Source organism: Haematobia irritans, chromosome 4 (assembly GCF_050003625.1).
Source record: "Haematobia irritans isolate KBUSLIRL chromosome 4, ASM5000362v1, whole genome shotgun sequence".
Lineage (NCBI taxonomy): Eukaryota > Metazoa > Arthropoda > Insecta > Diptera > Muscidae > Haematobia > Haematobia irritans.
This window is the reverse complement of record NC_134400.1, coordinates 143,011,215-143,036,433: the sequence shown is the minus strand read 5'-3', so window position 1 is coordinate 143,036,433 and position 25,219 is coordinate 143,011,215. Positions and strand designations below refer to the sequence as shown.

The 25,219-nt window shown below is 33.9% G+C and overlaps 1 protein-coding gene across 2 annotated transcripts in view; it reads right to left on the bottom strand.

The window, feature by feature from the left end:
* Nucleotides 1-1,570: 1,570 nt before the first annotated feature.
* Nucleotides 1,571-25,219, bottom strand: part of LOC142232642 (purine nucleoside phosphorylase) — a 52,751-nt gene continuing 29,102 nt past the window's right edge. Inside the window, exons 2-3 of one of the 2 annotated variants that reach the window (XM_075303279.1) lie at nt 9,971-10,042; nt 1,571-3,036 (exon numbers count right to left, since the gene is read on the bottom strand). In XM_075303279.1, the coding sequence (XP_075159394.1) occupies nt 2,175-3,036; nt 9,971-10,042 (934 nt within the window). In that variant the 3' untranslated portion in view covers nt 1,571-2,174. The remainder of the gene's footprint in view (nt 3,037-9,970; nt 10,043-25,219) is intronic. The other variant, XM_075303280.1, reaches the window with a different exon arrangement.

Sequence of the window (25,219 nt, the reverse complement as noted above, 5' to 3'; positions counted from 1 at the left end):
GGTAAAAAGGCCATGGAGTGGTACGCCGCCAACAACGTGCAGGTAGTTCCTACACGCTCACAAAAAATCGCTTCTGTAACATATACTCCCAAACATATTTTGCTTCAAGCATATACATTTTTGGGTATTGCCCAAACATTTATATGTTTGATCTCTTCCAATATATAATATGTTTGAAAGCATATTGGTCTAAACAATATATGTTTGGGTAGTCTAAGTTCCAAACATTTTGTATTTTTGCATCCAAATTCAATAATGTTGTCTTCCAAAACAACAATATGTTATTATATGAACATATAATATGTTTGGAAGCATTTTGCACCCAAAATTATTATATGCTTAAAAAAAATTCTCAAAATTTTATTTATTTATTTATATATTTACAATCATAATGAATTATGAAAATAAACAGGTAATATAGGTGCTGACAACATAGGTTTTCGACCTGAATGCTCAAAATTTTGTTTCTGCCCAATTGTATATTCCCCCACATCTTTCGCACTTCCACGAGATTTTTTAGTTCTTAGCACCTTTTTCTGTAATACAAACATTGTAGAAGAAATTATTCAATTGTATGATTTTTTTTATTTTAATTTTACCTTTTGCCGGACGGGGATTCGAACAGCGGACCACATAGTTTGTAAGGATCAAAGAAGTAGCTGATCAATTGCCCAAGGAAAAATAAAATGTTAATTTTGTAATAACAAGCAACAACCACCAACTTAATTCAATATCGCTCCCTGTTAAATAGCGCTCCAAGCTACTAAACACATATATGTTTATAGGCTATTTCTAAATTAATATATGTTTGCATCCAAGCATATTATATTTACAAACATTTTATGTCCCAAACATAATATGTTCTAACATATTAACATATATGTCCCAAACATGTTATGCTAGTTTATGAACATTATATGCTTGCACTCAAAAATATTGTGTTTAAAAATTTGTGTTCCAAACATATAATGTTTATAGCCAAACATATGAAAAACAGTCTTTTTCAACCGTGTAAGGAAAAGAACCCTCCCAACACGCCAGAGCTCCGCCCAATTGAGAAATACTGGGCTATTGTCAAGCGGAACCTAAAGAAGACCAAAAAAACTGCTAAGGACGAGCAGCAGTTAAAGGCAAACTGGCTTTCTGCGGCGAAGAAGGTGGACAAGGTGGCTGTACAAAATCTGATGGCAGGTGTCAAGCGTGAGGCCCGGCAATTCGGATTTGGAAAAGCGAAAGCCTAACTGAATATTTTTCCTGAATTTTATACTAATTAAACTTGAAAAAGAAATTTAATTTGATTTTTTAAATAAACGATTTCACCGATTTACACGCGTTTTCCCTTAACCAAATTTTGACCGTATCACAATTTATACTCCAGAGACAAAAGAACAATCCAAACAATGGGCTGAAGCCGGAGGAAGTGCCCCAAAGAAGGCAAAAACAATTCAATCGGCTGGTAAGGTTATGGAAACGGTTTTTTGGGACTTCAAAGGTATTTCTCCCTTTAGGGCTCTACGATAGCCAACGTAGAATATGTTTTTCCTGTAGCAAAATGAAATTCAATATAAAATTCAGTTTCAACTCACAACGTGGAGAGTTAGTTTATTAAGGCATTAACTTGTAATAGCTAATCCTAGTTATAAAATACAATTAACATAATATCAGATTATCATAAAAGCTAAATGTCTTGTTTTTTGTGTTGCGCTTTGTCAACTTACATACTAGGTAAGTTACATATACATATGCGAATTACATACATACAAATTGTTCCTAAGTCACAAGTATATATGATCATAAAGTAGTAGTGTAGCGTTATGTCTAGATACACATGTTCATATTGGGGGATTGTATCAAATGGACCATCGCCCAGCTCGATTTCCGAAACCGAAAAACAGAGCATATATACATAATTATAGCAGAACAATAGATGGAAAAGAAATGAATACAATTTAAGTATATGAAGGCATACCAAATACATTACAAAATTTTAGAAAATTAAATTAAAAACGGACTCTTGAGATTTTAGGAGAGGAGGACAACTACAGATATAATGATAACATGGGACTTTGAATAAAATTACACCATACTCAGAAACCAATTTCTTTCCAATTAATTTACACTAAACTCTAGGAGGTTTGTACACCTATGGATATATATCTTGACCTGAGATTATTTTAGGCTTTTGGACATTCTTTGGCAATTTCGCGTATAACTCGGCACATGAGTTCTGCACAAATGGCTTGTCTTGATTTTCCAACCTGGACTACCTCCTCGTGATTGGCTTCATCCTCGCTGCTGTCATAGTCGGTAGAGCATTTGTTGGTGATCAAACTGAAGGCAAACACTGTCATATCACAATGACGAGCTGTGATAACTTCGTGGACGGTACTCATACCCACAGCATCCACACCCATGGTACGTAACATTCTCAATTCGGCCACCGTCTCGTAATTGGGTCCACCCAAACAGGTGTAGACACCCTCATGCACTTCATTCTCAATACCCATTTCTTTGGCCACAGTGCGAGCCGTCTTTATTAAATGGGCATTGTAAGCATTGGTCATGGGTGGGAAACGCGGTCCAAAACGGGTGTCATTGGGACCCTGAAGGGGAGAATTGCCAGCAAATCCCATAATGTTGATGTGATCGCGGACCAACATAATATCGCCCACCTTAAATTTGGTATTGAGACCACCGGCAGCATTGGTTGCCATTAGATAGCGAACTCCCACCAATTTCATAACACGTACAGGCATAGAGCATTTGGCCAAGGGATAGCCTTCGTAGTAATGGAATCGGCCCTGCATAGCCATAACAGGCATATTCTCCAAATAACCAAAGATCATGCGACCAACATGACCTTCCACAGTAGATACTGGGAAATTGGGAATATCTTCATATTCGAAAATTTTGGTATCTTTAATACACTCGGCAATAGAGTTCAGGCCCGAACCGCAAATGATGCCAAACAAAGGTCGAACAGTGGTACGATCCAGTAGGTAGTCGGCAATGTCTTTGATCACCTCATAGGAGTAGCTGAAAGAAACAAAAATATATGGAAATTAGAATAAGAAAAATATTTTTGTAATTTCGAAAATAGTTCGAATTATCAATCACAATGACAACATTCAAATATAGCTATGGTTTTGAAATAAATAAATTACAGGGTAGCTCACACAAAGTTTTACCCATCAAAAAATACCCTATTATTGGGTAGAGGGATATCACATCGCTAGATATCGCATGCTAGTTAGTCTTCTCTTAAATTCTATTCCATCCTTTATATTATACTTTGAGTCATTCGTAAGGATAATTTTAAGACACAATTTTCTTTTAAATTTGGTTTTTTTGTACTTGCTTCTAGGAAGCAAATTTTAATTTTTCGCTTCTTCAGCTTTTTTTCTCTATATGCTATCAAAGTACTTTAAAAAAAGTTAATGACAACTTTATTTTCAAAATTAACAGGTTGGCTGATAAGTCCCCGGTCTGACACATAGATGGCGTCGCCAGTATTAAATGCATATTATTTTTATATAGTACCAACCTTCAAATGATTAGTGTCAAAACTTGACGTCTGTAAGTCAATTAGTTTGTGAGATAGAGCGTCTTTTGTGAAGCAACTTTTGTTATTTTGAAAAAAAAAATGAAAAAAAAGGAATTTCGTGTTTTGATAAAATACTGTTTTCTGAAGGGAAAAATACGTTGGAAGCAAAAACTGGGCTTGATAATGAATTTCCGGACTCTGTCCCAGGGAAATCAACAATAATTGATTGGTATGCAAAATTCAAGCGTGGTGAAATGAGCACGGAGGACGGTGAACGCAGTGGACGCCCGAAAGAGGTGGTTACCGACGAAAACATCAAAAAAATCCACAAAATGATTTTGCATGACCGTAAAATGAAGTTGATCGAGATAGCAGAGGCCTTAAAGATATCAAAGGAACGTGTTGGTCAAATCATTCTCTCTGTGCAAAATGGATGCCGCGCGAGCTCACATTTGACCAAAAACAACAACGTGTTGATGATTCTGAGCGGTGTTTGCAGCTGTTAATACACCGTAATACACCCGAGTTTTTCCGTCGATATGTGACAATGGATGAAACATGGCTCCATCACTACACTACTGAGTCCAATCGACAGTCGGCTGAGTGGACAGCGACCGGTGAACCGTCTCCGAAGCGTGGAAAGACTCAAAAGTCCGCTGGCAAAGTAATGGCCTTTGTTTTTTGGGATGCGCATGGAATAATTTTTATCGATTATCTTGAGAAGGGAAAAGCCATTAACAGTGACTATTATATGGCGTTATTGGGGCGTTTGAAGGTCGAAATCGCGGCAAAACGGCCCCATATGAAGAAGAAAAAAGTGTTGTTCCACCAAGACAACGCACCGTGCCACAAGTCATTGTGAACGATGGCAAAAATTGGGCTTCGAATTGCTTCCCCACCCACCGTATTCTCCAGATCATGTTCTCAGACCTCAAAGGGATGCTCGCAGGGAAAAAATTTGGTCCATATCGGTCCATAATTATATATAGCCCCATATAAACCGATCCCCAGATTTGACCTCCGGAGCCTCTTAGAGGAGCAAAATTCATCCGATCCGGTTGAAATTTGGTACGTGGTGTTAGTATATGGTCTCTAACAAACATGCCAAAATTGGTCCATATCGGTCCATAATTATATATAGCCACCATATAAACCGATCCCCAGATTTGGTTTGCGGACCCTCTAAGAGAAGCAAATTTCATCCGATCCGGCTGAAATTTCGTACATGGTGTTGGTATATGGTCTCTAACAACCATGCAAAAATTGGTCCATATCGGTCCATAATTATATATAGCCCCTATATAAACTGATCCCCAGATTTGACCTCCAGAGCCTCTTAGAGGAGCAAAATTCATCCGATCCGGTTTGGTACGTGGTGTTAGTATATGGTCTCTAACAACCATGCAAAAATTGGTCCATATCGGTCCATAATTATATATATAGCCCCCATATAAACCGATCCCCAGATTTGACCTCCGGAGCCTCTTAGAGGAGCAAAATTCATCCGATCCAGGTGAAATTTGGTACATGGTGTTAGTATATGGTCTCTAACAACCATGCCAGAATTGGTCCATATCGGTCCATAATTACATATAGCCCCCATATAATCCGATCCCTACACGGTTGAAAAAGACTGTTTTTCATATGTTTGGCTATAAACATTATATGTTTGGAACACAAATTTTTAAACACAATATTTTTGAGTGCAAGCATATAATGTTCATAAACTAGCATAACATGTTTGGGGCATATATGTTAATATGTTAGAACATATTATGTTTGGAACATAAAATGTTTGTAAATATAATATGCTTGAATGCAAACATATATTAATTTAGAAATAGCCTATAAACATATATGTGTTTAGTAGCTTGGAGCGCTATTTAACAGGGAGCGATATTGAATTAAGTTGGTGGTTGTTGCTTGTTATTACAAAATTAACATTTTATTTTTCCTTGAGCAATTGATCAGCTACTTCTTTGATCCTTACAAACTGTGTGGTCCGCTGTTCGAATCCCCGTCCGGCAAAAGGTAAAATTAAAATAAAAAAAATCATAAAATTTAATAATTTCTTCTACAATGTTTGTATTACAGAAAAATGTGCTAAGAACTAAAAAATCTCGTGGAAGTGAGAAAGATGTCGGGGAATATACAATTGGGCAGAAACAAAATTTTGAGCATTCAGGTCGAAAACCTATGTTGTTAGCACCTATATTACCTGTTTATTTTCATAATTCATTATGATTGTAAATATATAAATAAATAAATAAAATTTTGAGCACAATATTGTTTGGGAGAATTTTTTTTAAGCATATAATATTTTTGGGTGCAAAATGCTTCCAAACATATTATATGGTCACATAATAACATATTGTTTTTTGGAAGACAACATTATTGAATTTGGATGCAAAAATACAAAATGTTTGGAACTTAGACTACCCAAACTTATATTGTTTAGACCAATATGCTTTCAAACATATTATATATTGTTAGAGATCTAACATATAAATGTTTGGGCAATACCCAAAAATGTATATGCTTGAAGCAAAATATGTTTGGGAGTATATGTTACAGAAGCGATTTTTTGTGAGGGTGTAGATTTGTCCTCCGGAGCCTCTTGGAGGACCAAAATTCATCCGATCCGGTTGAAATTTGGAACGTGGTGTTAGTATGTGGTCTCTAACAAACACTATATGGACACGAATTGGTCCATATCGGTTCATAATTATATATAGCCCCCATATAAACCGTTCTCCAGATTTGATCTCCGGAGTCTCGTGGAGAAGCAAAATTTATCCGATCCGGTTGAAATTTGTAACGTGGTGTTAGTATGTGGCCGCTAATAACCATGCCAAATTTGGTCCATATCAGTCTATATAGTTATATATAGCCGATCCCCAATCACACAAAATTTGGTCCATATCGGTTCATAATCATGGTTGCCACTCGAGCCAAAAATAATCTACCAAAATGTTATTTCTATAGAAAATTTTGTCAAATTTTATTTTTATAGAAAATTTTGGCAAAATTTTTTTCTATAGAAAATGCTCCCATAATTTTAATTCTATAGAGAATGTAGGCAAAATTTTAAGTTTATTGAAAATTTTGTCAACATTTTATTTCTATAGAAAATTTTGTCAAACTTTATTTTTATAGAAAATTTTGCCAAAATTTTATTTCTATAGAAAATGCTGTCAAAATTTTAATTCTATGGAGAATGTTGTCAAAATTTTAAGTCTATTGAAAATTTTGTCAAAATTTTATTTCTATAGAAAATTTTGTCAAAATGTTATTTCCATAGAAAATTTTGTCAAAATTTTATTTCTATAGAAAATGCTGTCAAAATTTTAATTCTATGGAGAATGTTGTCAAAATTTTAAGTCTATTGAAAATTTTGTCAAAATTTTATTTCTATAGAAAATTTTGTCAAAATGTTATTTCCATAGAAAATTTTGGCAAAATTTTATTTCTATAGAAAATGCTGTCAAAATTTTAATTCTATAGAGAATGTTGTCAAAATTTTAAGTCTATTGAAAATTTTATCGACATTTTATTTCTATAGAAAATTTTGTCAAACTTTATTTTTATAGAAAATTTTGGCAAAAATTTATATCTATAGAAAATGCTGTCATAATTTTAATTCTATAGAGAATGTTGTCAAAATTTTAAGTCTATTGAAAATTTTGTCGACATTTTATTTCTATAGAAGATTTTGTCAAACTTTATTTTATTTGAAATTTTGGCAAAATTTTATGATTTATGATTTATAGAAAATGCTGTCAAAATTGTAATTCTATGGAGAATGTTGTCAAAATGTTATTTCTATAGAAAATTTTGTCAAAATTTTATTTCTATAAAAATTTTTCTCAAAATGCTATTTCTATAGAATTTTTTCTCAAAATTTTATTTCTATAGAAAATTTTGTTAAAATTGTATTTCTATAGAAAATGTTGTCCAAATTTTACTTCTGTAGAAAATGTTGTAAAGTTTTTATTTTGTCAAAATTTTATTATACTTTTATCAAAATTTTATTTCTATACAAAATTTTGTCAAACTTAATTATATACGTATTTAATCGGCCTTTTTTAGTTTAATATATACTACGTATGGACTACCTTGCAATTTAGAAGACGGTGTTAGGAAGTTTTAAGATACTTTGCAATCGGCAAGTGTTACCACAGCCCAAGTAATTCGATTGTGGATGACAGTCTTCAGTAGAAGTTTCTACGCAATCCATGGTGGAGGGTACATAAGCTTCGGCCTGGCCGAACTTACGGCCGTATATGCTTGTTTTAATTTAAATTGCTTGAATCACAAAAATGAAAGTATTAATCACATAATTAATTGGAATTGAAAAATGTACTTGTTTAAAAAAAATAATTAATTTCTTCCACAACTAATTTTGTAATTGGTTCAAATAAAAATTTAACTGATTTTGGTCACGAATCTCAATTGTTATTTTAATTGTTAAATGAAATGAACCAATGAATCGTATGTATTTTAAAATTAATTTTAATTCATTTTTAACATATTTGTTTATTTAATTAAAATGTTAAAAAAGAGTAGATTTTAAAAATTCTCAAAAAGTATTTAAGAAAATTTTATTTTATTAATTATAAAGGGTGATTTGTTAAGAGCTTGATAACTTTTTTTTTTTAAAAAACGCATAAAATTTGCAAAATATCATCGGTTCTTTATTTGAAACGTTAGATTGGTCCATGACATTTACTTTTTGAAGATAATTTCATTTAAATGTTGACCGCGGCTGCGTCTTAGGTGGTCCATTCGGAAAGTCCAATTTTGGGCAACTTTTTCGAGAATTTCGGCCGGAATAGCCCGAATTTCTTCGGAAATGTTGTCTTCCAAAGCTGGAATAGTTGCTGGCTTATTTCTGTAGACTTTAGACTTGACGTAGCCCCACAAAAAATAGTCTAAAGGCGTCAAATCGCATGATCTTGGTGGCCAACTTACCGGTCCATTTCTTGAGATGAATTGTTCTCCGAAGTTTTCCCTCAAAATGGCCATAGAATCGCGAGCTGTGTGGCATGTAGCGCCATCTTGTTGAAACCACATGTCAACCAAGTTCAGTTCTTCCATTTTTGGCAACAAAAAGTTTGTTAGCATCGAACGATAGCGATCGCCATTCACCGTAACGTTGCGTCCAACAGCATCTTTGAAAAAATACGGTCCAATGATTCCACCAGCGTACAAACCACACCAAACAGTGCATTTTTCGGGATGCATGGGCAGTTCTTGAACGGCTTCTGGTTGCTCTTCACTCCAAATGCGGCAATTTTGCTTATTTACGTAGCCATTCAACCAGAAATGAGCCTCATCGCTGAACAAAATTTGTCGATAAAAAAGCGGATTTTCTGCCACTGATTTTGGTAATAAAATTCAATGATTTGCAAGCGTTGCTCGTTAGTAAGTCTATTCATGATGAAATGTCAAAGCATACTGAGCATCTTTCTCTTTGACACCATGTCTGAAATCCCACGTGATCTGTCAAATACTAATGCATGAAAATCCTAACCTCAAAAGAATCACCCTTTATCAGTTGATGTTTTAATTGATTACGTACAAGACGTTCCTCAATTATTATTTTAATTGTTAATTGAAATGAACCAATGAATCGTATGTATTTTAAAATTAATTTTAATTCATTTTTAACATATTTGTTTATTTAATTAAAATGTCAAAAATAAGAGTAGATGTTAAAAATTCTCAAAAAGTAGTTAAGAAATTTTTATTTTATTAATTATATCAGTTGATGTTTTAATTGATTACGTACAAGATGTTCCTACACTGAAAAAATATTGTCCTGAGGCCAAAGAAATTTTGACCATAAAATAAGAATGTGTTTTTCATTTCTCTGATATAAAGGTTTTCCCTTGTGTAAAAGTCGATAAACTTTTCAATGAAGCCATTTTGATTTCGTTAACACATTGTTTCCCCGTATCAAGTACGCGAATCTCAAATTTAAAAGAGAATTGTGTCTTAAAGGCAACCTTACTCCAATTCTCAGCTTTTTCAGCTCCAAGAAACAATTACTATTGTCACTCCATTACAACAATTAAGGTGTTGTCGAAGTTTTTAGGACCACAAACGTGTTTTGGTCATATTGGCAACCCGATATTTTAATCACATTGTAGCAATTTATGGTGCGCACATAAATTATTGTAGTTTATTTGAATATTTAATGGTGATTATTTGTGTTTATTGAACCATAATTATCATACCACTGATTAAAAAATGTATTAAGTGATAATAATTTAACAAACCAATGATGAATGAATACATTTTTCATAAAGAAGTAACATAAAAATTAAAATTAAATGAAGAGCTAAAATGTCTTAGACACACATGCATATACATAAGTGGAGGGACAATTTTTTACAAAAATTTGTTTTAGAATTTTTTACTAACTTTTCTTCATTTATCACCATTTCAATTTGTTCTTTTGCCGATAATTGCGATTGCAGATTTGTTCCCGAAGATCTGTAATAAGAAAAATGTCAAATAGATTTTTGAAAATACTGTATATGCCAATTAAAGATGATCTGTAAATGTTGATGTGTAAATCGATGATGCAATTAGTAATTAAAAAAATCGATTTATGTTTTATAAAACCGACAAGATCGGATTTTTTTCCAAAATTTGTAAATACACTTAATATTTATAGGAAAGTCTAATTTTATTGTCATACAAAATCCAACTTAAATGTTTTATTAACAGAAAACTGCGAGAACCATGTTCGCAACAACTTTGGAAACTCACTTAAATAAAATGAAATATAACAGTAGGGAGAAATTCGTTACAAGAACAGTGGAGCAAACTCAACAATTTCTAAAGAAAAATAAAAATATATTAATTTTAAATGCAGATAAAGGCAATACAACAGTTGCTATCGAAAAAAAAGTGAATATCAACAGAGAATGATGAATATTGTAGGCGACATGATGATGTATCAAAGAATCAACAAGGATCCAATGACATCGTTACAGAGGAAAAACAATGAATTAGTGGAGGAACTAGATAAAAACAACATGATTTCTCCTGCAGAGAAAAAAGACTAAAAACGGACGTAGCCACAGCACCTAGGATTTACGGCTAGCCAAAAACACATAAAAAGGGTTATCCATTACGGCCAATTTGCTCATCCATAGATTCACCTTCAAGCAATTTCTGCAAGCACATTGGCAACCTTTTGAAAATACTAACACAGGACTCAAAGTACAATGTAAAGGACTCTCTTCAATTTAAAAATAAGATCAAGGACTTGGCTATCAATGAGGATGAAAAATTGGTATCTTTTGACGTTGTGTCCTTATTCCCAAGCGTTCCAGTTGACTTAGCTTTAAAAATCATCGAAAGTATACACCCAGAGAAGGAATATGATCACCTCAAACATGTTTCAAGAGCAAAATATTATTTTTGTATGGTGACCATGTAACATTAAAATATCATTTTCTCGTCAAATACATATAACCTGCTTGCCGAAATCAGATACATGATTTCCGAGAAAATAACATGGTTGCGAAAACCATGTTACATGGTCACCACCCAAAAATAACATTTTGCTCTTAAAATATGTTTGAGGTGATCATATTCCTTCTCTGGGTGTAGACGGATTGAATTGTAGGGACATACTAGAATTACGAAAAATATCTTTATGAAAATTTAAAAATTTTGTATTGTGGTGAATAGATTACCCATGGGATCATCCGCTTCACCTATTATAGCTGATATAGTTATGGAATATTTACTGGACAACTGCATGGAAAATTTGACAACAAAACCACAAAATCTTGACGAAATATTTGGACGATATATATTTGCTGTGTTTCGGGAAGGTGAAATAGAGGAGATCTTGACAACACTAAATGGCTTCCATAATAGCATAAAATTCACGGTAGAAGTAGAGAAAAACGGCAGCATTCCATACTTAGACACGCTGGTTATCCGGAAAGAAAATTATGAACTTGGTTTAGATTGGTACCAAAAACCAACAGCATCGGGGAGAATAATGAATTATTTTTCACAACACCCAAAAAGGATTAGTGATTAATACATTATAAATAGGGTGTTAAACATACGTGACAAAGAATATCATTCTAAAAATAAATCCATTATTAGAGATATTCTATACAACAATAATTCTCCAAAATATTTAATCAACGCAATTTAAAGCGGAGGGAAAAAACAAAACAAAAATAAAAACGAGGAAACAATATACAAGTCACTGGTAACAGGTTGGCTGATAAGTCCCCGGTCTGACGCATAGATGGCATCGCTAGTATTAAATGCATATTATTTTTATATAGCACTAACCTTCAAATGATTCGTGTCAAAATTTGACGTCTGTAAGTCAATTAGTTTGTGAGATAGAGCGTCTTTTGTGAAGCAACTTTTGTTATTGTGAAAAAATGGAAAAAAGGAATTTCGTGTTTTGATAAAATACTGTTTTCTGAAGGGAAAAAATACGGTGGAAGCAAAAACTTGGCTTGATAATGAGTTTCCGGACTCTGCCCCAGGGAAATCAACAATAATTGATTGATATGCCAAATTCAAGCGTGGTGAAATTAGCACGGAGGACGGTGAATGCAGTGGACGCCCGAAAGAGGTGGTTACCGACGAAAACATCAAAAAAATCCACAAAATGATTTTGAATGACCGTAAAATGAAGTTGATCGAGATAGCAGAGGCCTTAAGGATATCAAAGGAACGTGTTGGTAATATCATTCATTAATTTTTGGATATGCGGAAGCTCTGTGCAAAATGGGTGCCGCGCGAGCTCACATTTGACCAAAAACAACAACGTGTTTATGATTCTGAGCGGTGTTTGCAGCTGTTAACTCGTAATACACCCGAGTTTTTCCGTCGATATGGATGAAACATGGCTCCATCACTACACTCCTGAGTCCAATCGATAGTAAGCTGAGTGGACTGGACAGCGACCGGTGAACCGTCTCCGTAGCGTGGAAAAACTCAAAAGTCCGCTGGCAAAGTAATGGCCTCTGTTTTTTGGGATGCGCATGGAATAATTTATATCGATTATCTTGAGAAGGGAAAAACCATCAACAGTGACTATTATATGGCGTTATTGGAGCGTTTGAAGGTCGAAATCGCGGCAAAACGGCCCCATATGAAGAAGAAAAAAGTGTTGTTCCACCAAGACAACGCACCGTGCCACAAGTCATTGAGAACGATGGCAAAAATTCATGAATTGGTCTTCGAATTTCTTCCCCACCCACCGTATTCTCCAGATCTGGCCCCAGGGACTTTTTCTTGTTCTCAGACCTTAAAAGGATGCTCGCAGGGAAAAAATTGGCTGCGATGAAGAGGTGATCACCTAAACTGAGGCCAAAATGGTATCAAAAAAATGGAAGGTCGTTATAATCGTTGTATCGCTCTTGAAGGGAACTATGTTGAATAATAAAAACGAATTTTGACAAAAAAATGTGTTTTTCTTTGTTAGACCGGGGACTTATCAGCCAACCTGTTATATGCCAACAAATTCTCCGAACGAATTACAAACTCCGAAATCTTTGAAAAAGATTTATTAAACATAAACATGTTTTTCGCTTTTTAAAGAAAATTTTGTGGTCTGAAGGAAAAAATTGGAGTTGAAAATTGCAAGAATGTCTTTAGTGCCAGACGAAGTTCAAGGTGAGCGCATTTGTAGTAAAATTTACAAATTTAAACAAATAATTAACTATTTTGTGAGAAGTACGAATTTAGTAAATCTTTATACTTCATTTGTGTATAATTAAAAAAAATTACAGGAAACTTTTTCCCCAAACATAATAATTTTATGAACTAAAATAAAGTTAAATTGGATTTAGTGAAATTTGTTTTTTTGGGTGTATCATTGTTTTTTAAAGCCGAGTCTTTGGATCCAAGTAAACTTTTTTTCTTGAGTATGCATCACCATGAGCAGTGTCCAAGATTTGTATCCAGCTATTTCGGAAATGCCTCTAACAAAAAGTAACAATTCTTTTTTGGTGAAATAATTGCCCACACTGAAAGAACAGTGAACCCATCAGGAAGAAAACTTTCGGTTAATTTTAGAAAATTTTGAATATTTGTAGAAAATTTTAACTAAACAGTATTACAAACGTTGGCATCACGCCGATGTCATAAAAATAAGTAAATATTTTTCGACAAATACAAGAAAATTTATTAGACATAACTAAGTTTTTTCACTTGTTAAAGAAAATTTTGTAGTTTGAAGAAAAAACTTGGAGTTCAAAATTGCAAGAATGTCTTTAGTGACATACGAAGTTCACGATGGACGCATTTTTGGTAAAATTTACAAATTTAAAGAAATTCTGAACTATTTTGTGGAAGACACGTATTTAGTTAATCTTTATGCTTCATTTGAGTATATTTTTTTTCTCGGGTTTAGTTAATTTAACTAACGTATACAGAAAAGTATTAGAGTAATGAAAACTTTCTCCAAACATAATATTTCAATGAACTAAAATAAAGTTAAATTGGCTTTAGTGAAAAAGAGAGTTCACTTTTTTTTGAGTGCAGTGTAACAGGCTATGTGAAGTTCAATTAAAGTTGATTGAAGCTGAAAACCTTTTCAATTAAAACATTAATTAAAACAATTAATATCAAACAATTAACATCACACTAGAAATAAAGCCAATTAAGTCAATAATTAAAATTAAAAAAAAAAAATTATTAAAAAAACAATACTAATTGAAACAATCAATTTTTTAATAAAAACAAACACCAGTCATTTAAAAAATTGATTGCTAATAGTTTGTTAATTAAAAAATTAATAAGGTTTGCAATCAGCATGAATTCACTTTTTATTTGAACCAATTAAAAATGTTAATAGATATTTGTAATCAATATAAAATAAATTTTTAATTGTATCAATTAAATCATTAATTGAAATTTGCTAATGAAATTAAAACTGTGATTGATGTCATCATTTTCGTAATTGAAGATCAATTAGTTTCGTGATTGAATCAGATTTTTTTTCTGTGTCATACACTGAAAAATATAGAGAAATAATATGAATGATTATGAAACCTGAATTTTAGCACATGCAATGTACAAAATGTCAAAGCCAAATTTGATGTCTTTGAATTTAAGCAAATTTTATTTGAAATAAAGAAAAACTTTTTTGATTTAAAGATATAATCTCTGATATTGAATATATGGATTAAAGATAAAAATCTCAAAATAAAGGCTCACGTTTTTTTTGAGGATTTTGCATCTTTGGTCTAAAGTTCTAAGTAAAACTTTGGAATTTTAAACTGACATTTATTTGTTCGCGAATAGCTTTGTTAATATGTCAACCCAAAAAGAAGACTGACAATTTGATTTGACATACTTAATACAAATTAAAATTAGCATACAGATATCATTGTAGGCTAATTTTAATATTATTGAGCCTACATTTAGACATATATAGAGATTTCAAAAAAATCTTTATTTGAAAGAAGCCACATCTTGGGCTCAGAATCAATACCACAAACCTAAGGGAAAGTCAACGGCTTTGCTTTCAAGTAAGCTTTCTTTTGAGCGTATATTTAAATGAGTTTTAGTAATAACAGTATATTAAAATCTAATGATTTTAGCAATCCAGAATTGATTATTTCCATTGTATTTGCCTATTGTTAATTATTATAAGTGACAAATATGTTTTGTGACTAGGAACAAACTTTTTGAAATGTACAAAATTAATTCAAGAACAAAAGAAACAATTTTAAAAATGCAATCAACGTAAATTGTCACAGCAAATATAACACCTTCCATTTGGAGAGGTTTCAAAGCCATAAAATGCCAATAAATTAAAAATTAATAAAGAAACAAGTGAAAAACAAACTGTGATGCCATTCGTAGATATTGGCACGGTTGTCTAAAAGAATACCAGAGAGAATGAAAACACAAGAGGACGAAAATTTCTCTTCTACAAAAACAACAAATGTCAAGTGTATAGATGTCGCACAATTCTTGCAGCTTTGGTATTAACGACGTTGCAGCCGAAGCGCTGTTTTGATAAATAGTTTATAAAGGCATCGGCAGTTATAATTTCAAATTGTCTGCCAAAAAATTTAATGGAATGAAAACATTTCAAAACAAGTAAGTAAAGTAGAAAGTCGGGCGGGCCGACTATATCATACCCTAAACCACCCTTACTGAATTAGTAATTATAAGCATTTGTGGGGTAACATTGATATAGGCCTGGGAGATAAACCGCAGTTGCATATTTAACAAAATTAAGGGATACATGTTTATGGGTGCTTTGTCTCAACCTGACTATAGCTCATAGTCAGTGTTGCCTGGGAAAATGTTCGGTTTACCCTACAAGGACAAAAAAAGTTCCCTACTTTCCCATACATTCCCAAACAATTTTCCCTATAATATTTTCGTTAAATTTAAACAAATTTTACAAAACAAAAATGGTTCTAAGTACTTTATTATCTTAAAACACTGAAAAAAAAGCATGCCCGGTTCCAAACATTTTGTCTTTACTTTAACAATTTGGGATTGATTCCGAGCCAAAGAAGCGGAGAACACATGTGAGGATACTTTAAAGACGCAATTCTCTTTTAAATTTGGGTTTTGTGTACTTGTTTCTAGGAAGCAAATGTTAATTTTTCATTTTTTCAGACTTTTTTCGTCATATGCTATCAAATTCCTCTAAAAATGAGTAAACGACAACTTTATTTTCCAAATTAAGACTCGACTTCCAGTAGAAATTATGCTATGTTTCAAATAAAAAGCTTCTTTAAAATAAGGTGTTGAAAAACATATCCTATTTTTTTAACGAATTTTTGCTTTGTAGGCAAGATGCAAAAAGGAAACAAATTAAAAGACAATTTTATTAATTTTAAAGATTTTTTCTGAATTATTAAAGTCACGTTAACCTTACACCAAAATTTTATCTTTCATGTTATGATACAAATTTTTAAGTAAAATCACTTAATTGTAAGGACAATACAACTTCATTGAAAAGTTTATTGACTTTTGGATAAGGAAAAAAACTTTACATCCCAGCAAAAAAAGCGTCGCCAAAAAAGTAATGAAAATGTTCTTTTTGGATCCGGAAGTGGTGCAAAATTGACGCAGAAGCGATGAATTTAACATGGGCTTGTCATAGGACGGAAGTCCTCCATTTCAACAGCCGTTCCACTGAATTGGCATCACTTCTTTAGGTGTGATCCGAATTCAATGTTTTGGATGTAAATTAAAAAATTCTGTGATATTTTGTCAAATAAATAATTTTTATAATTTTTTACAATTTTTAATGGACTTTAACGCTTGTCCGAAACGTTTGACCTCAAACAATTTCAAAAATTCACATTTTTTTTCAGATTGGATTTAGCTTTTTTTTCGACAAAATTTAAATGATTTGTACCATTTTATGAATTCTTACTCTGTTTTTAACCTATTTGAAGCACAAAAAGTTAAAATTACTCATTAAAAGTATTAAAAAAACAAGTATATACAGCAGTAAGTTCGGCCGGGCCGAATCTTAAATACCCACCACCATGAACCAAATATTAGGGTTTCCTTTGAAATTTCAGGAGGGCTTGAGGACTTGATGACACTTCCCGAAGATAAATTTAAAGATTTCACCTATGAAGACTATATCAGATTCTGGATTTATAAGAACCATTTTTGTTTGAGTTTTAGAGGAATCATTAACATCTCTTGTAAGTGTGCAAGAAAATTATAAAATAACGTCTTGATTTGAAATCTTAAATCTGTAGAAGTAAAATCTGGAAATTTTACATTGAGTTTCAAGCAATTTTCATGATCAGTGCGCCTTCTACACCCTCAAGAAGTGAAGTCGGTCTATATAGAGGCATTACCAAATGGACCGATAAAAACTTAATCCGATACACGTTTTTGTGAGCCTAAAATACCAGAATATTTACAATTTCAGGCATATCAGATAAAAGCTACGGTTTCTAGAAACCCAAGGAGTTAAATCGGGAGATCGTTCTTATGGGGGCTATACTAAAATATGGACCGATACTCACCATTTTCGGCACACCTCCTTGTGACCCGAAAATACCTCTAGATTTCCAATTTCAGGCAAATAGGATAAAAACTTCGGATTCTAGAAGCCCAAGAAGTAAAATTGGGAAATCGATCTATATGGGGGCTATACCAAAATATGGACCGATACGCACCATTTTCGGCACACCTCTTTATGGTCCTAAAATACCTCTAGATTTCCAATTTCAGACAAATTGGATAAAAACTACGGTTTCTATAAGCCCAAGACCCCAAATCGGGAGATCGGTCTATATGGGGGCTATACCAAAATATGGACAGATACTCACAATTTTTGGCACACGTATTTGTGGTCCTACAATACCTCTATATTTCCAATTTCAGGTAAATTTAATAAAAACTGCGATTTCTATAAGCCCAAGAAGTAAAATCGGGAGATCGGTCTATATGGGGGCTATACCAAAATATGGACCGATACTCACAATTTTTGGCACACGTATTTGTGGTCCTACAATACCTCTTGATTTCCAATTTCAGGTAAATTGAATAAAAACTGCGGTTTCTATAAGCCCAAGAAGTAAAATCGGGAGATCGGTCTATATGGGGGCTATACCAAAACGTGGACCGATACCCACCATTTTTGGCACACCTCTTTATGGTCATAAAATACCTCCAGATTTCAAATTTCAGGCAAATTGGATAAAAACTACGATTTCTATAAGCCCAAGACCCCAAATCGGGAGGTCGGTTTATATGGGGACTATATCAAAACCTGGACCGATATAGCCCATCTTCGAACTTGACCTGCCTGCAGACAAAAGACGAGCTTGTGCAAAATTTCAGCACGATTGCTTCATTATTGAAGACTGTAGCGTGATTACAACAGACAGACAGACAGACAGACGGACAGACGGACATCGTTATATCGTCTTAGAATTTCTCCCCGATCAAGAATATATATACTTTATATAGTCGGAAATCGATATTTCGATGTGTTACAAACGGAATGACAAACTTATTATACCCCCGTCACCATTCTATGGTGGTGGGTATAACAAGTTATAAAACCATTAAATTAGAAGAACTTCCTAGGTAGTTAAAATAAAGAACATCATTGGGAGTGTATCTTGTGGAAGTGCTTTTAAAGTTGTGCCTCTGGAAGAACTTCCATTTTTTTTTTTGCTGGGATGCTAAGCAAAATTTGCATTCGTATTCTAAAGACATGCAATCTTTGACCTCACTACAATATTTTTTTGAGTGAACATGAAAATGCAACGTATATAATCTAGAAAATGAATTTGTATTACCACCACAAATAGTATTTTTTATACCCTGCGCCACACTGTGGAACAGGGTATTATAAGTTAGTGCATATGTTTGTAACATCCAGAAGGAGACGAGATAGACACATGGTGTCTTTGACAATAATGCTCAGGGTTGGTCCCTGAGTCGATATAACCATGTCCGTCTGTCCGTCCGTCCGTCTGTCTGTGAACACATTTTTGTGATCAAAGTCTAGGTCGCAATTTAAGTCCAATCGCCTTCAAATTTGGCACATGTTCCTAATTTGGGTCAGAATAGAACCCTATTTATTTTGGAAGAAATCGGTTCAGATTTAGATATAGCTCCCATATATATCTTTCGCCCGATATGCACTAATATAGATCCAGCAGCCAGAGTTTTATACCGATTTGCTTGAAATTTTGTACAAACATAACATTAAGTCGTATAGTCAAGTGTGCAAAATTTGATTGAAATCGGTTCAGATTTAGATATAACTCCCACATATATCTTTCGCCCGATATGGACTAATATGGTCCTAAAATCCAGAGTTTTGGCCCAATTTGGTTGAAATTTTGCACAGAGAGTAGATTTAGCATTGTAGCTATACGTGCAAAATTTGGTTGAAATCGATTCAGATTTAGATATAGCTCCCATATATATCTTTCGCCCGATATGCACGTATATGGACCCAGAAGCCAGAGTTTTATCCCGATTTGCTTGAAATTTTGCACAAGGAGTACAATTGGTAGTATTGTCATGTGTTCCAAATTTGATTGAAATCGGTTCAGATTTAGATATAGCTTCCATATATATTTTTCGCCCGATATGGACTTATATGGCCCCAGAAGCCAGAGTTTTGGCCCAATTTGGTTGAAATTTTGCACTAGGAGTAAAAGTAGTAATACAGTCATGTGTGCCAAATTTGATTGAAATCGGTTCAGATTTAGATATAGCTCCCATATATATGTTTTTCTGATTTCGACAAAAATGGTCAAAATACCAACATTTTCCTTGTTAAATCGCCACTGCTTAGTCGAAAAGTTGTAATAATTACTCTAATTTTCCTAAACTTCTAATACATATATATCGAGCGATAAATCATAAATAAACTTTTGCGAAGTTTCCTTAAAATTGCTTCAGATTTAAAGGTTTCCCATATTTTTTTTACTAACATTGTGTTCCACCCTAGTGCATTAGCCGACTTAAATTTTGAGTCTATAGATTTTGTAGAAGTCTATCAAAATCTTTCCAGATCGAGTGATATTCAAATGTATGTATTTGGGACAAACCTTTATATATAGCCCTCAACACATTTGACGGCTGTGATATAGTATTGAAAATTTAGATCTACAAAGTGGTGCAGGGTATAATATAGTCGGCCCCGCTCGACTTTAGACTTTCCTTACTTGTTTTTTTGTTAAATCTCTATAGAAATAAAATTTTGGAAAAAGTTTCTATAAACAAATTTTTTTAAAAAAATTTTCTATAGAAATAAAATTTTGATAATAAATTCTATAGAAATAAAATTTTGAGAAAAAATTCAATAGAAATAAACTTTTTAGAAAATTTTCTATGAAAATAATATTTTGAAAAAAAAAAACATTTCTATAGAAATACAAAATTTTCTATAGAAATAAAATGTTGACAACATTTTCTACAGGAATAAAGTTTTGACAAAATTTTCTATAGAAATCTTTGGTAGATTTGTGGTAATTTGTGGTAATCTTCAAATTTTCTTAGATTTTTTTTTGGCACAAGTGGTAACTGTTGTTATCACACATTGTTAAAGATCAAGCCTTGCCGGCTTCTAATTTCCTCCTCTAGAGCCACCAAAATGTAAAAATTATTACAAATTGTGTTGAGTGAAAATGTCCTTACATTGTGGCCCTACGACCTACAAGACGCTAAATATTAGAAAAAAACTACATATAGGGAATTTCCCCTACTTCTAGCAACACTGGCTGTGGTTGATTTTGCACCTATGGGGTTAGTATGCCACTAAAATTGAGCCCATTATTAAAAAAGATAAAATTGCTCAATTAGTCTGGGTAATAAATTTGTAAAAATCGAGCAATATTCTTATGTAAGAGCTACAAGTACGTATAAATACGATCGGCTAGTACATTAAAATTTGAAATTTGAATAACATTGGTTAATAAATAAGAGTATTATGGCCAAATTTGTGAAAATCGAGCGATGCATATATATATGGAAGCTATATGTAAATCTGAACCAATTTGCATAATATTTTGCGGGTTTGATAAATACCACAAAAGGGTACCTTGTGCAAAATTTGAGTAAAATCAGTTAAGAAATGAGGCCTCTATGGTCAAACATAAGGTTATTAGGGGCAATTTTTTCAAAATCGGGCGATACATATATGGGAGCTATATATACATCTGAACCGATTTCGATGAAATTTTTCACATACCGTTAGTACTATAGATGACTGGATCTAGCCAACTTTGATTAAGATCGGTTAATAAATAAGAGTTCTAGGGTCAAATTTGGGAAAATCGGGCTATACATATACGTGGGAGCTATATCTCAATCTGAACCGATTTCGGTGAACTTTTGCACATACAGTTAGTGCTATAGAAGATAACATTTAGCCAACTTTGAGTAAGATCGGCTGATAAATAAGGGTTTTATGGCCAAATTTCAAAAATCGGGCGGAAGCAAAAACTTGGCTTGATAATGAGTTTCCGGACTCTGCCCCAGGGAAATCAACAATAATTGATTGGTATGCAAAATTCAAGCGTGGTGAAATGAGCACGGAGGACGGTGAACGCAGTGGACGCCCGAATGAGGTGGTTACCGACGAAAACATCAAAAAATCCACAAAATGATTTTGAATGACCGTAAAATTAAGTTGATCGAGATAGCAGAGGCCTTAAAGATATCAAAGGAAAGTGTTGGTCATATCATTCATCAATATTTGGATATGCGGAAGCTCTGTGCAAAATGGGTGCCGCGCGTGCTCACATTTGACCAAAAACAACAACGTGTTGATGATTCTGAGCGGTGTTTGCAGCTGTTAACTCGTAATACACCCGAGTTTTTCCGTCGATATGTAACAATGGATGAAACATGGCTCCATCACTACACTCCTGAGTCCAATCGACAGTCGGCTGAGTGGACAGCGACCGGTGAACCGTCTCCGAAGCGTGGAAAGACTCAAAAGTCCGCTGGCAAAGTAATGGCCTCTGTTTTTTGGGATGCGCATGGAATAATTTTTATCGATTATCTTGAGAGGGAAAAAACCATCAACAGTGACTATTATATGGCGCTGTTGGAGCGTTTGCAGGTCGAAATCGCGGCAAAACGGCCCTATATGAAGAAGAAAAAAGTGTTGTTCCACCAAGACAACGCACCGTGCCACAAGTCATTGAGAACGATGGCAAAAATTCATGAATTGGGCTTCGAATTGCTTCCCCACCCACCGTATTCTCCAGATCTGCCCCCCAGCGACTTTTTCTTGTTCTCAGACCTCAAAAGGATGCTCGCAGGGAAAAAAATTGGCTGCAATGAAGAGGTGGTCGCCGAAACTGAGGCCTATTTTGAGGCAAAACCGAAGGAGTACTACCAAAATGGTATCAAAAAATTGGAAGGTCGTTATAATCGTTGTATCGCTCTTGAAGGGAACTATGTTGAATAATAAAAAAAAAATTTTTGACAAAAAAATGTGTTTTTCTTTGTTAGACCGGGGACTTATCAGCCAACCTGTTAAACTATACCACATAGGATTCACAAATATGAGAGGGAAATATTGGAAAACTCTCCGCTCGCCTAAAAAAAAAAATAAACTATCCAATAATGACTTCATACGTCAATGAATGAAGTGTGGAACATTATCTTAAGTAATATACAAGTTTACGAAACAAAGTATTTTCAAATAAATAAATTGATACAAATTAATTGTCTTATCTACATTTCTTATGTTTACTTCGATTTATTTTATTCCACGTAAATATATTCGTCATCCATATGTAGTGTGAAATAGTAAATGTTTGTCTTACTTTGAATCCCAGCAAAAAAGAGCAAATAGTATCCCCAAGTGAAACGCTTTATAATTTTTTTACAGCAAAATTCCAAAGAATAAATAAATCTAATGACAACAAAAAACCAATATCTATTCTGCACTCAAAAAAAGTTTACATGGATCCAACAATTTTGACCTTCCCTTAAAGATTTGGTATCAAGCTCGGAATCAAGCCAAAGATGTGGATTCTTTAAAATAAATCTATAAATCTAAGATCAATAAAATTAAAATAAGGATGGAGATTTCATTTATCGAGTTTTCATTCTCTTTTCGCGATATATTAATAAAGCAATTCAAGTAAAAACAAATGTCAGTTTAAAAATCCAAATTATAATGGATACTTCAAAGTAAACAAGTATATACGGCCGTAAGTTCGGCCAGGCCGAATCTTATGTACCCTCCACCATGGATTGCGTACAAACTTCTACGAAGGACCGTCATCCACAATGTAATTACTCGAATTGTGGTAATACTTACCGATGGCAAGGTATCTCAAAACTTCTTAACATCGTTTTCTAAATTTTGAGGGAAAGTCTACAAATAATTACGAATCGATATGGACTTTTGCACGGTACTTAGAGAGCCAGAATTGAAATATGGGGGTCGCTTATAACATAGATGGCATCGCTAGTATTAAATGCATATTATTTTTATATATTACAAACCTTCAAATGATTCGTGTCAAAATATGACGTCTGTAAGTCAATTAGTTTGTGAGATAGAGCGTCTTTTGTGAAGCAACTTTTGTTATTGTGAAAAAAATGGAAAAAAGGAATTTCGTGTTTTGATAAAATACTGTTTTCTGAAGGGGAAAAATACGGTGGAAGCCAAAACTTGGCTTGATAATGAGTTTCCGGACTCTGCCCCAGGGAAATCAACAATAATTGATTGGTATGCAAAATTCAAGCGTGATGATCACGATCATTCATCAATATTGGGTTATGCGGAAGGTCTGTGCAAAATGGGTGCCGCGCGAGCTCACATTTGACCAAAAACAACAATGTGTTGATGATTCTGAGGGGTGTTTGCAGCTGTTAACTCGTAATACACCCGAGTTTTTCCGTCGATATGTGACAATGGATGAAACATGACTCCCGAGTCCAATCGACAGTCGGCTGAGTGGACAGCGACCGGTGAACCGTCTCCGAAGCGTGGAACGACTCAAAAGTCCGCTGGCAAAGTAATGGCCTCTGTTTTTTGGGATGCGCATGGAATAATTTTTATCGATTATCTTGAGAAGGGAAAAACCATCAACAGTGACTATTATATGGCGTTATTGGAGAGTTTGAAGGTCGAAATCGCGGCAATACGGCCCCATATGAAGAAGAAAAAAGTGTTGTTCCACACGCAGAGAAGGAATATGATCACCTCAAACATGTTTCAAGAGCAAAATGTTATTTTTGTATGGTGACCATGTAACATGTTTGTCACTAAAATGTTATTTTCTCGTCAAATATAACCTGCTTACCGAAATCAGATACATGATTTCCGAGAAAATAATATGGTTGCGAAAACCATGTTACATGGTCACCACCCAAAAATAACATTTTGCTCTTAAAACATGTTTGAGGTGATCATATTCCTTCTCTGGGTGCACCAAGACAACGCACCGTGCCACAAGTCATTGAGAACGATGGCAAAAATTCATGTATTGGGCTTCGAATTTCTTCCCCACCCACCGTATTCTCCAGATCTGGCCCCCAGCGACTTTTTCTTGTTCTCAGACCTCAAAAGGATGCTCGCAGGGAAAAAATTTGGCTGCAATGAAGAGGTGATCGCCGAAACTGAGGCCTATTTTAAGGCAAAACCGAAGGAGTACTACCAAAATGGTATCAAAAAATTGGAAGGTCGTTATAATCGTTGTATTACCAAAATGGTATCAAAAAATTGTAAGGTCGTTATAATCGTTGTATCGCTCTTGAAGGGAACTACGTTGAATAATAAAAACGAATTTTGACAAAAAAATGTGTTTTCTTTTTCTTTGTTAAGTATCAGCCAAGCTGTTGTGGGTCCTATATACAATTATGAACTTGATATGGACCAATTTTTGTGTGAATGGGGATCGATTTATTTGAGGGCTATATATAACTATAGACCGATATGGACCTAGTTAGGCACGGTTGTTAACGGCCATATACTAGCACAATGTACCAAATTTCAACTGACTTGGATGAAATTTGTTCCTCCAAGGGGCTCCAAAACCAAATCTCGGGATCGGTTTATATGGGGGCTATATATAATTATGGACCGATATGGACCAATTCCTGCATGGTTGTTAGAGACCATATACTAACACCATGTACCAAATTTCAACCGAATCGGATGAATTTTGTTCTTCCAAGGGACTCCGGAGGTCAAAT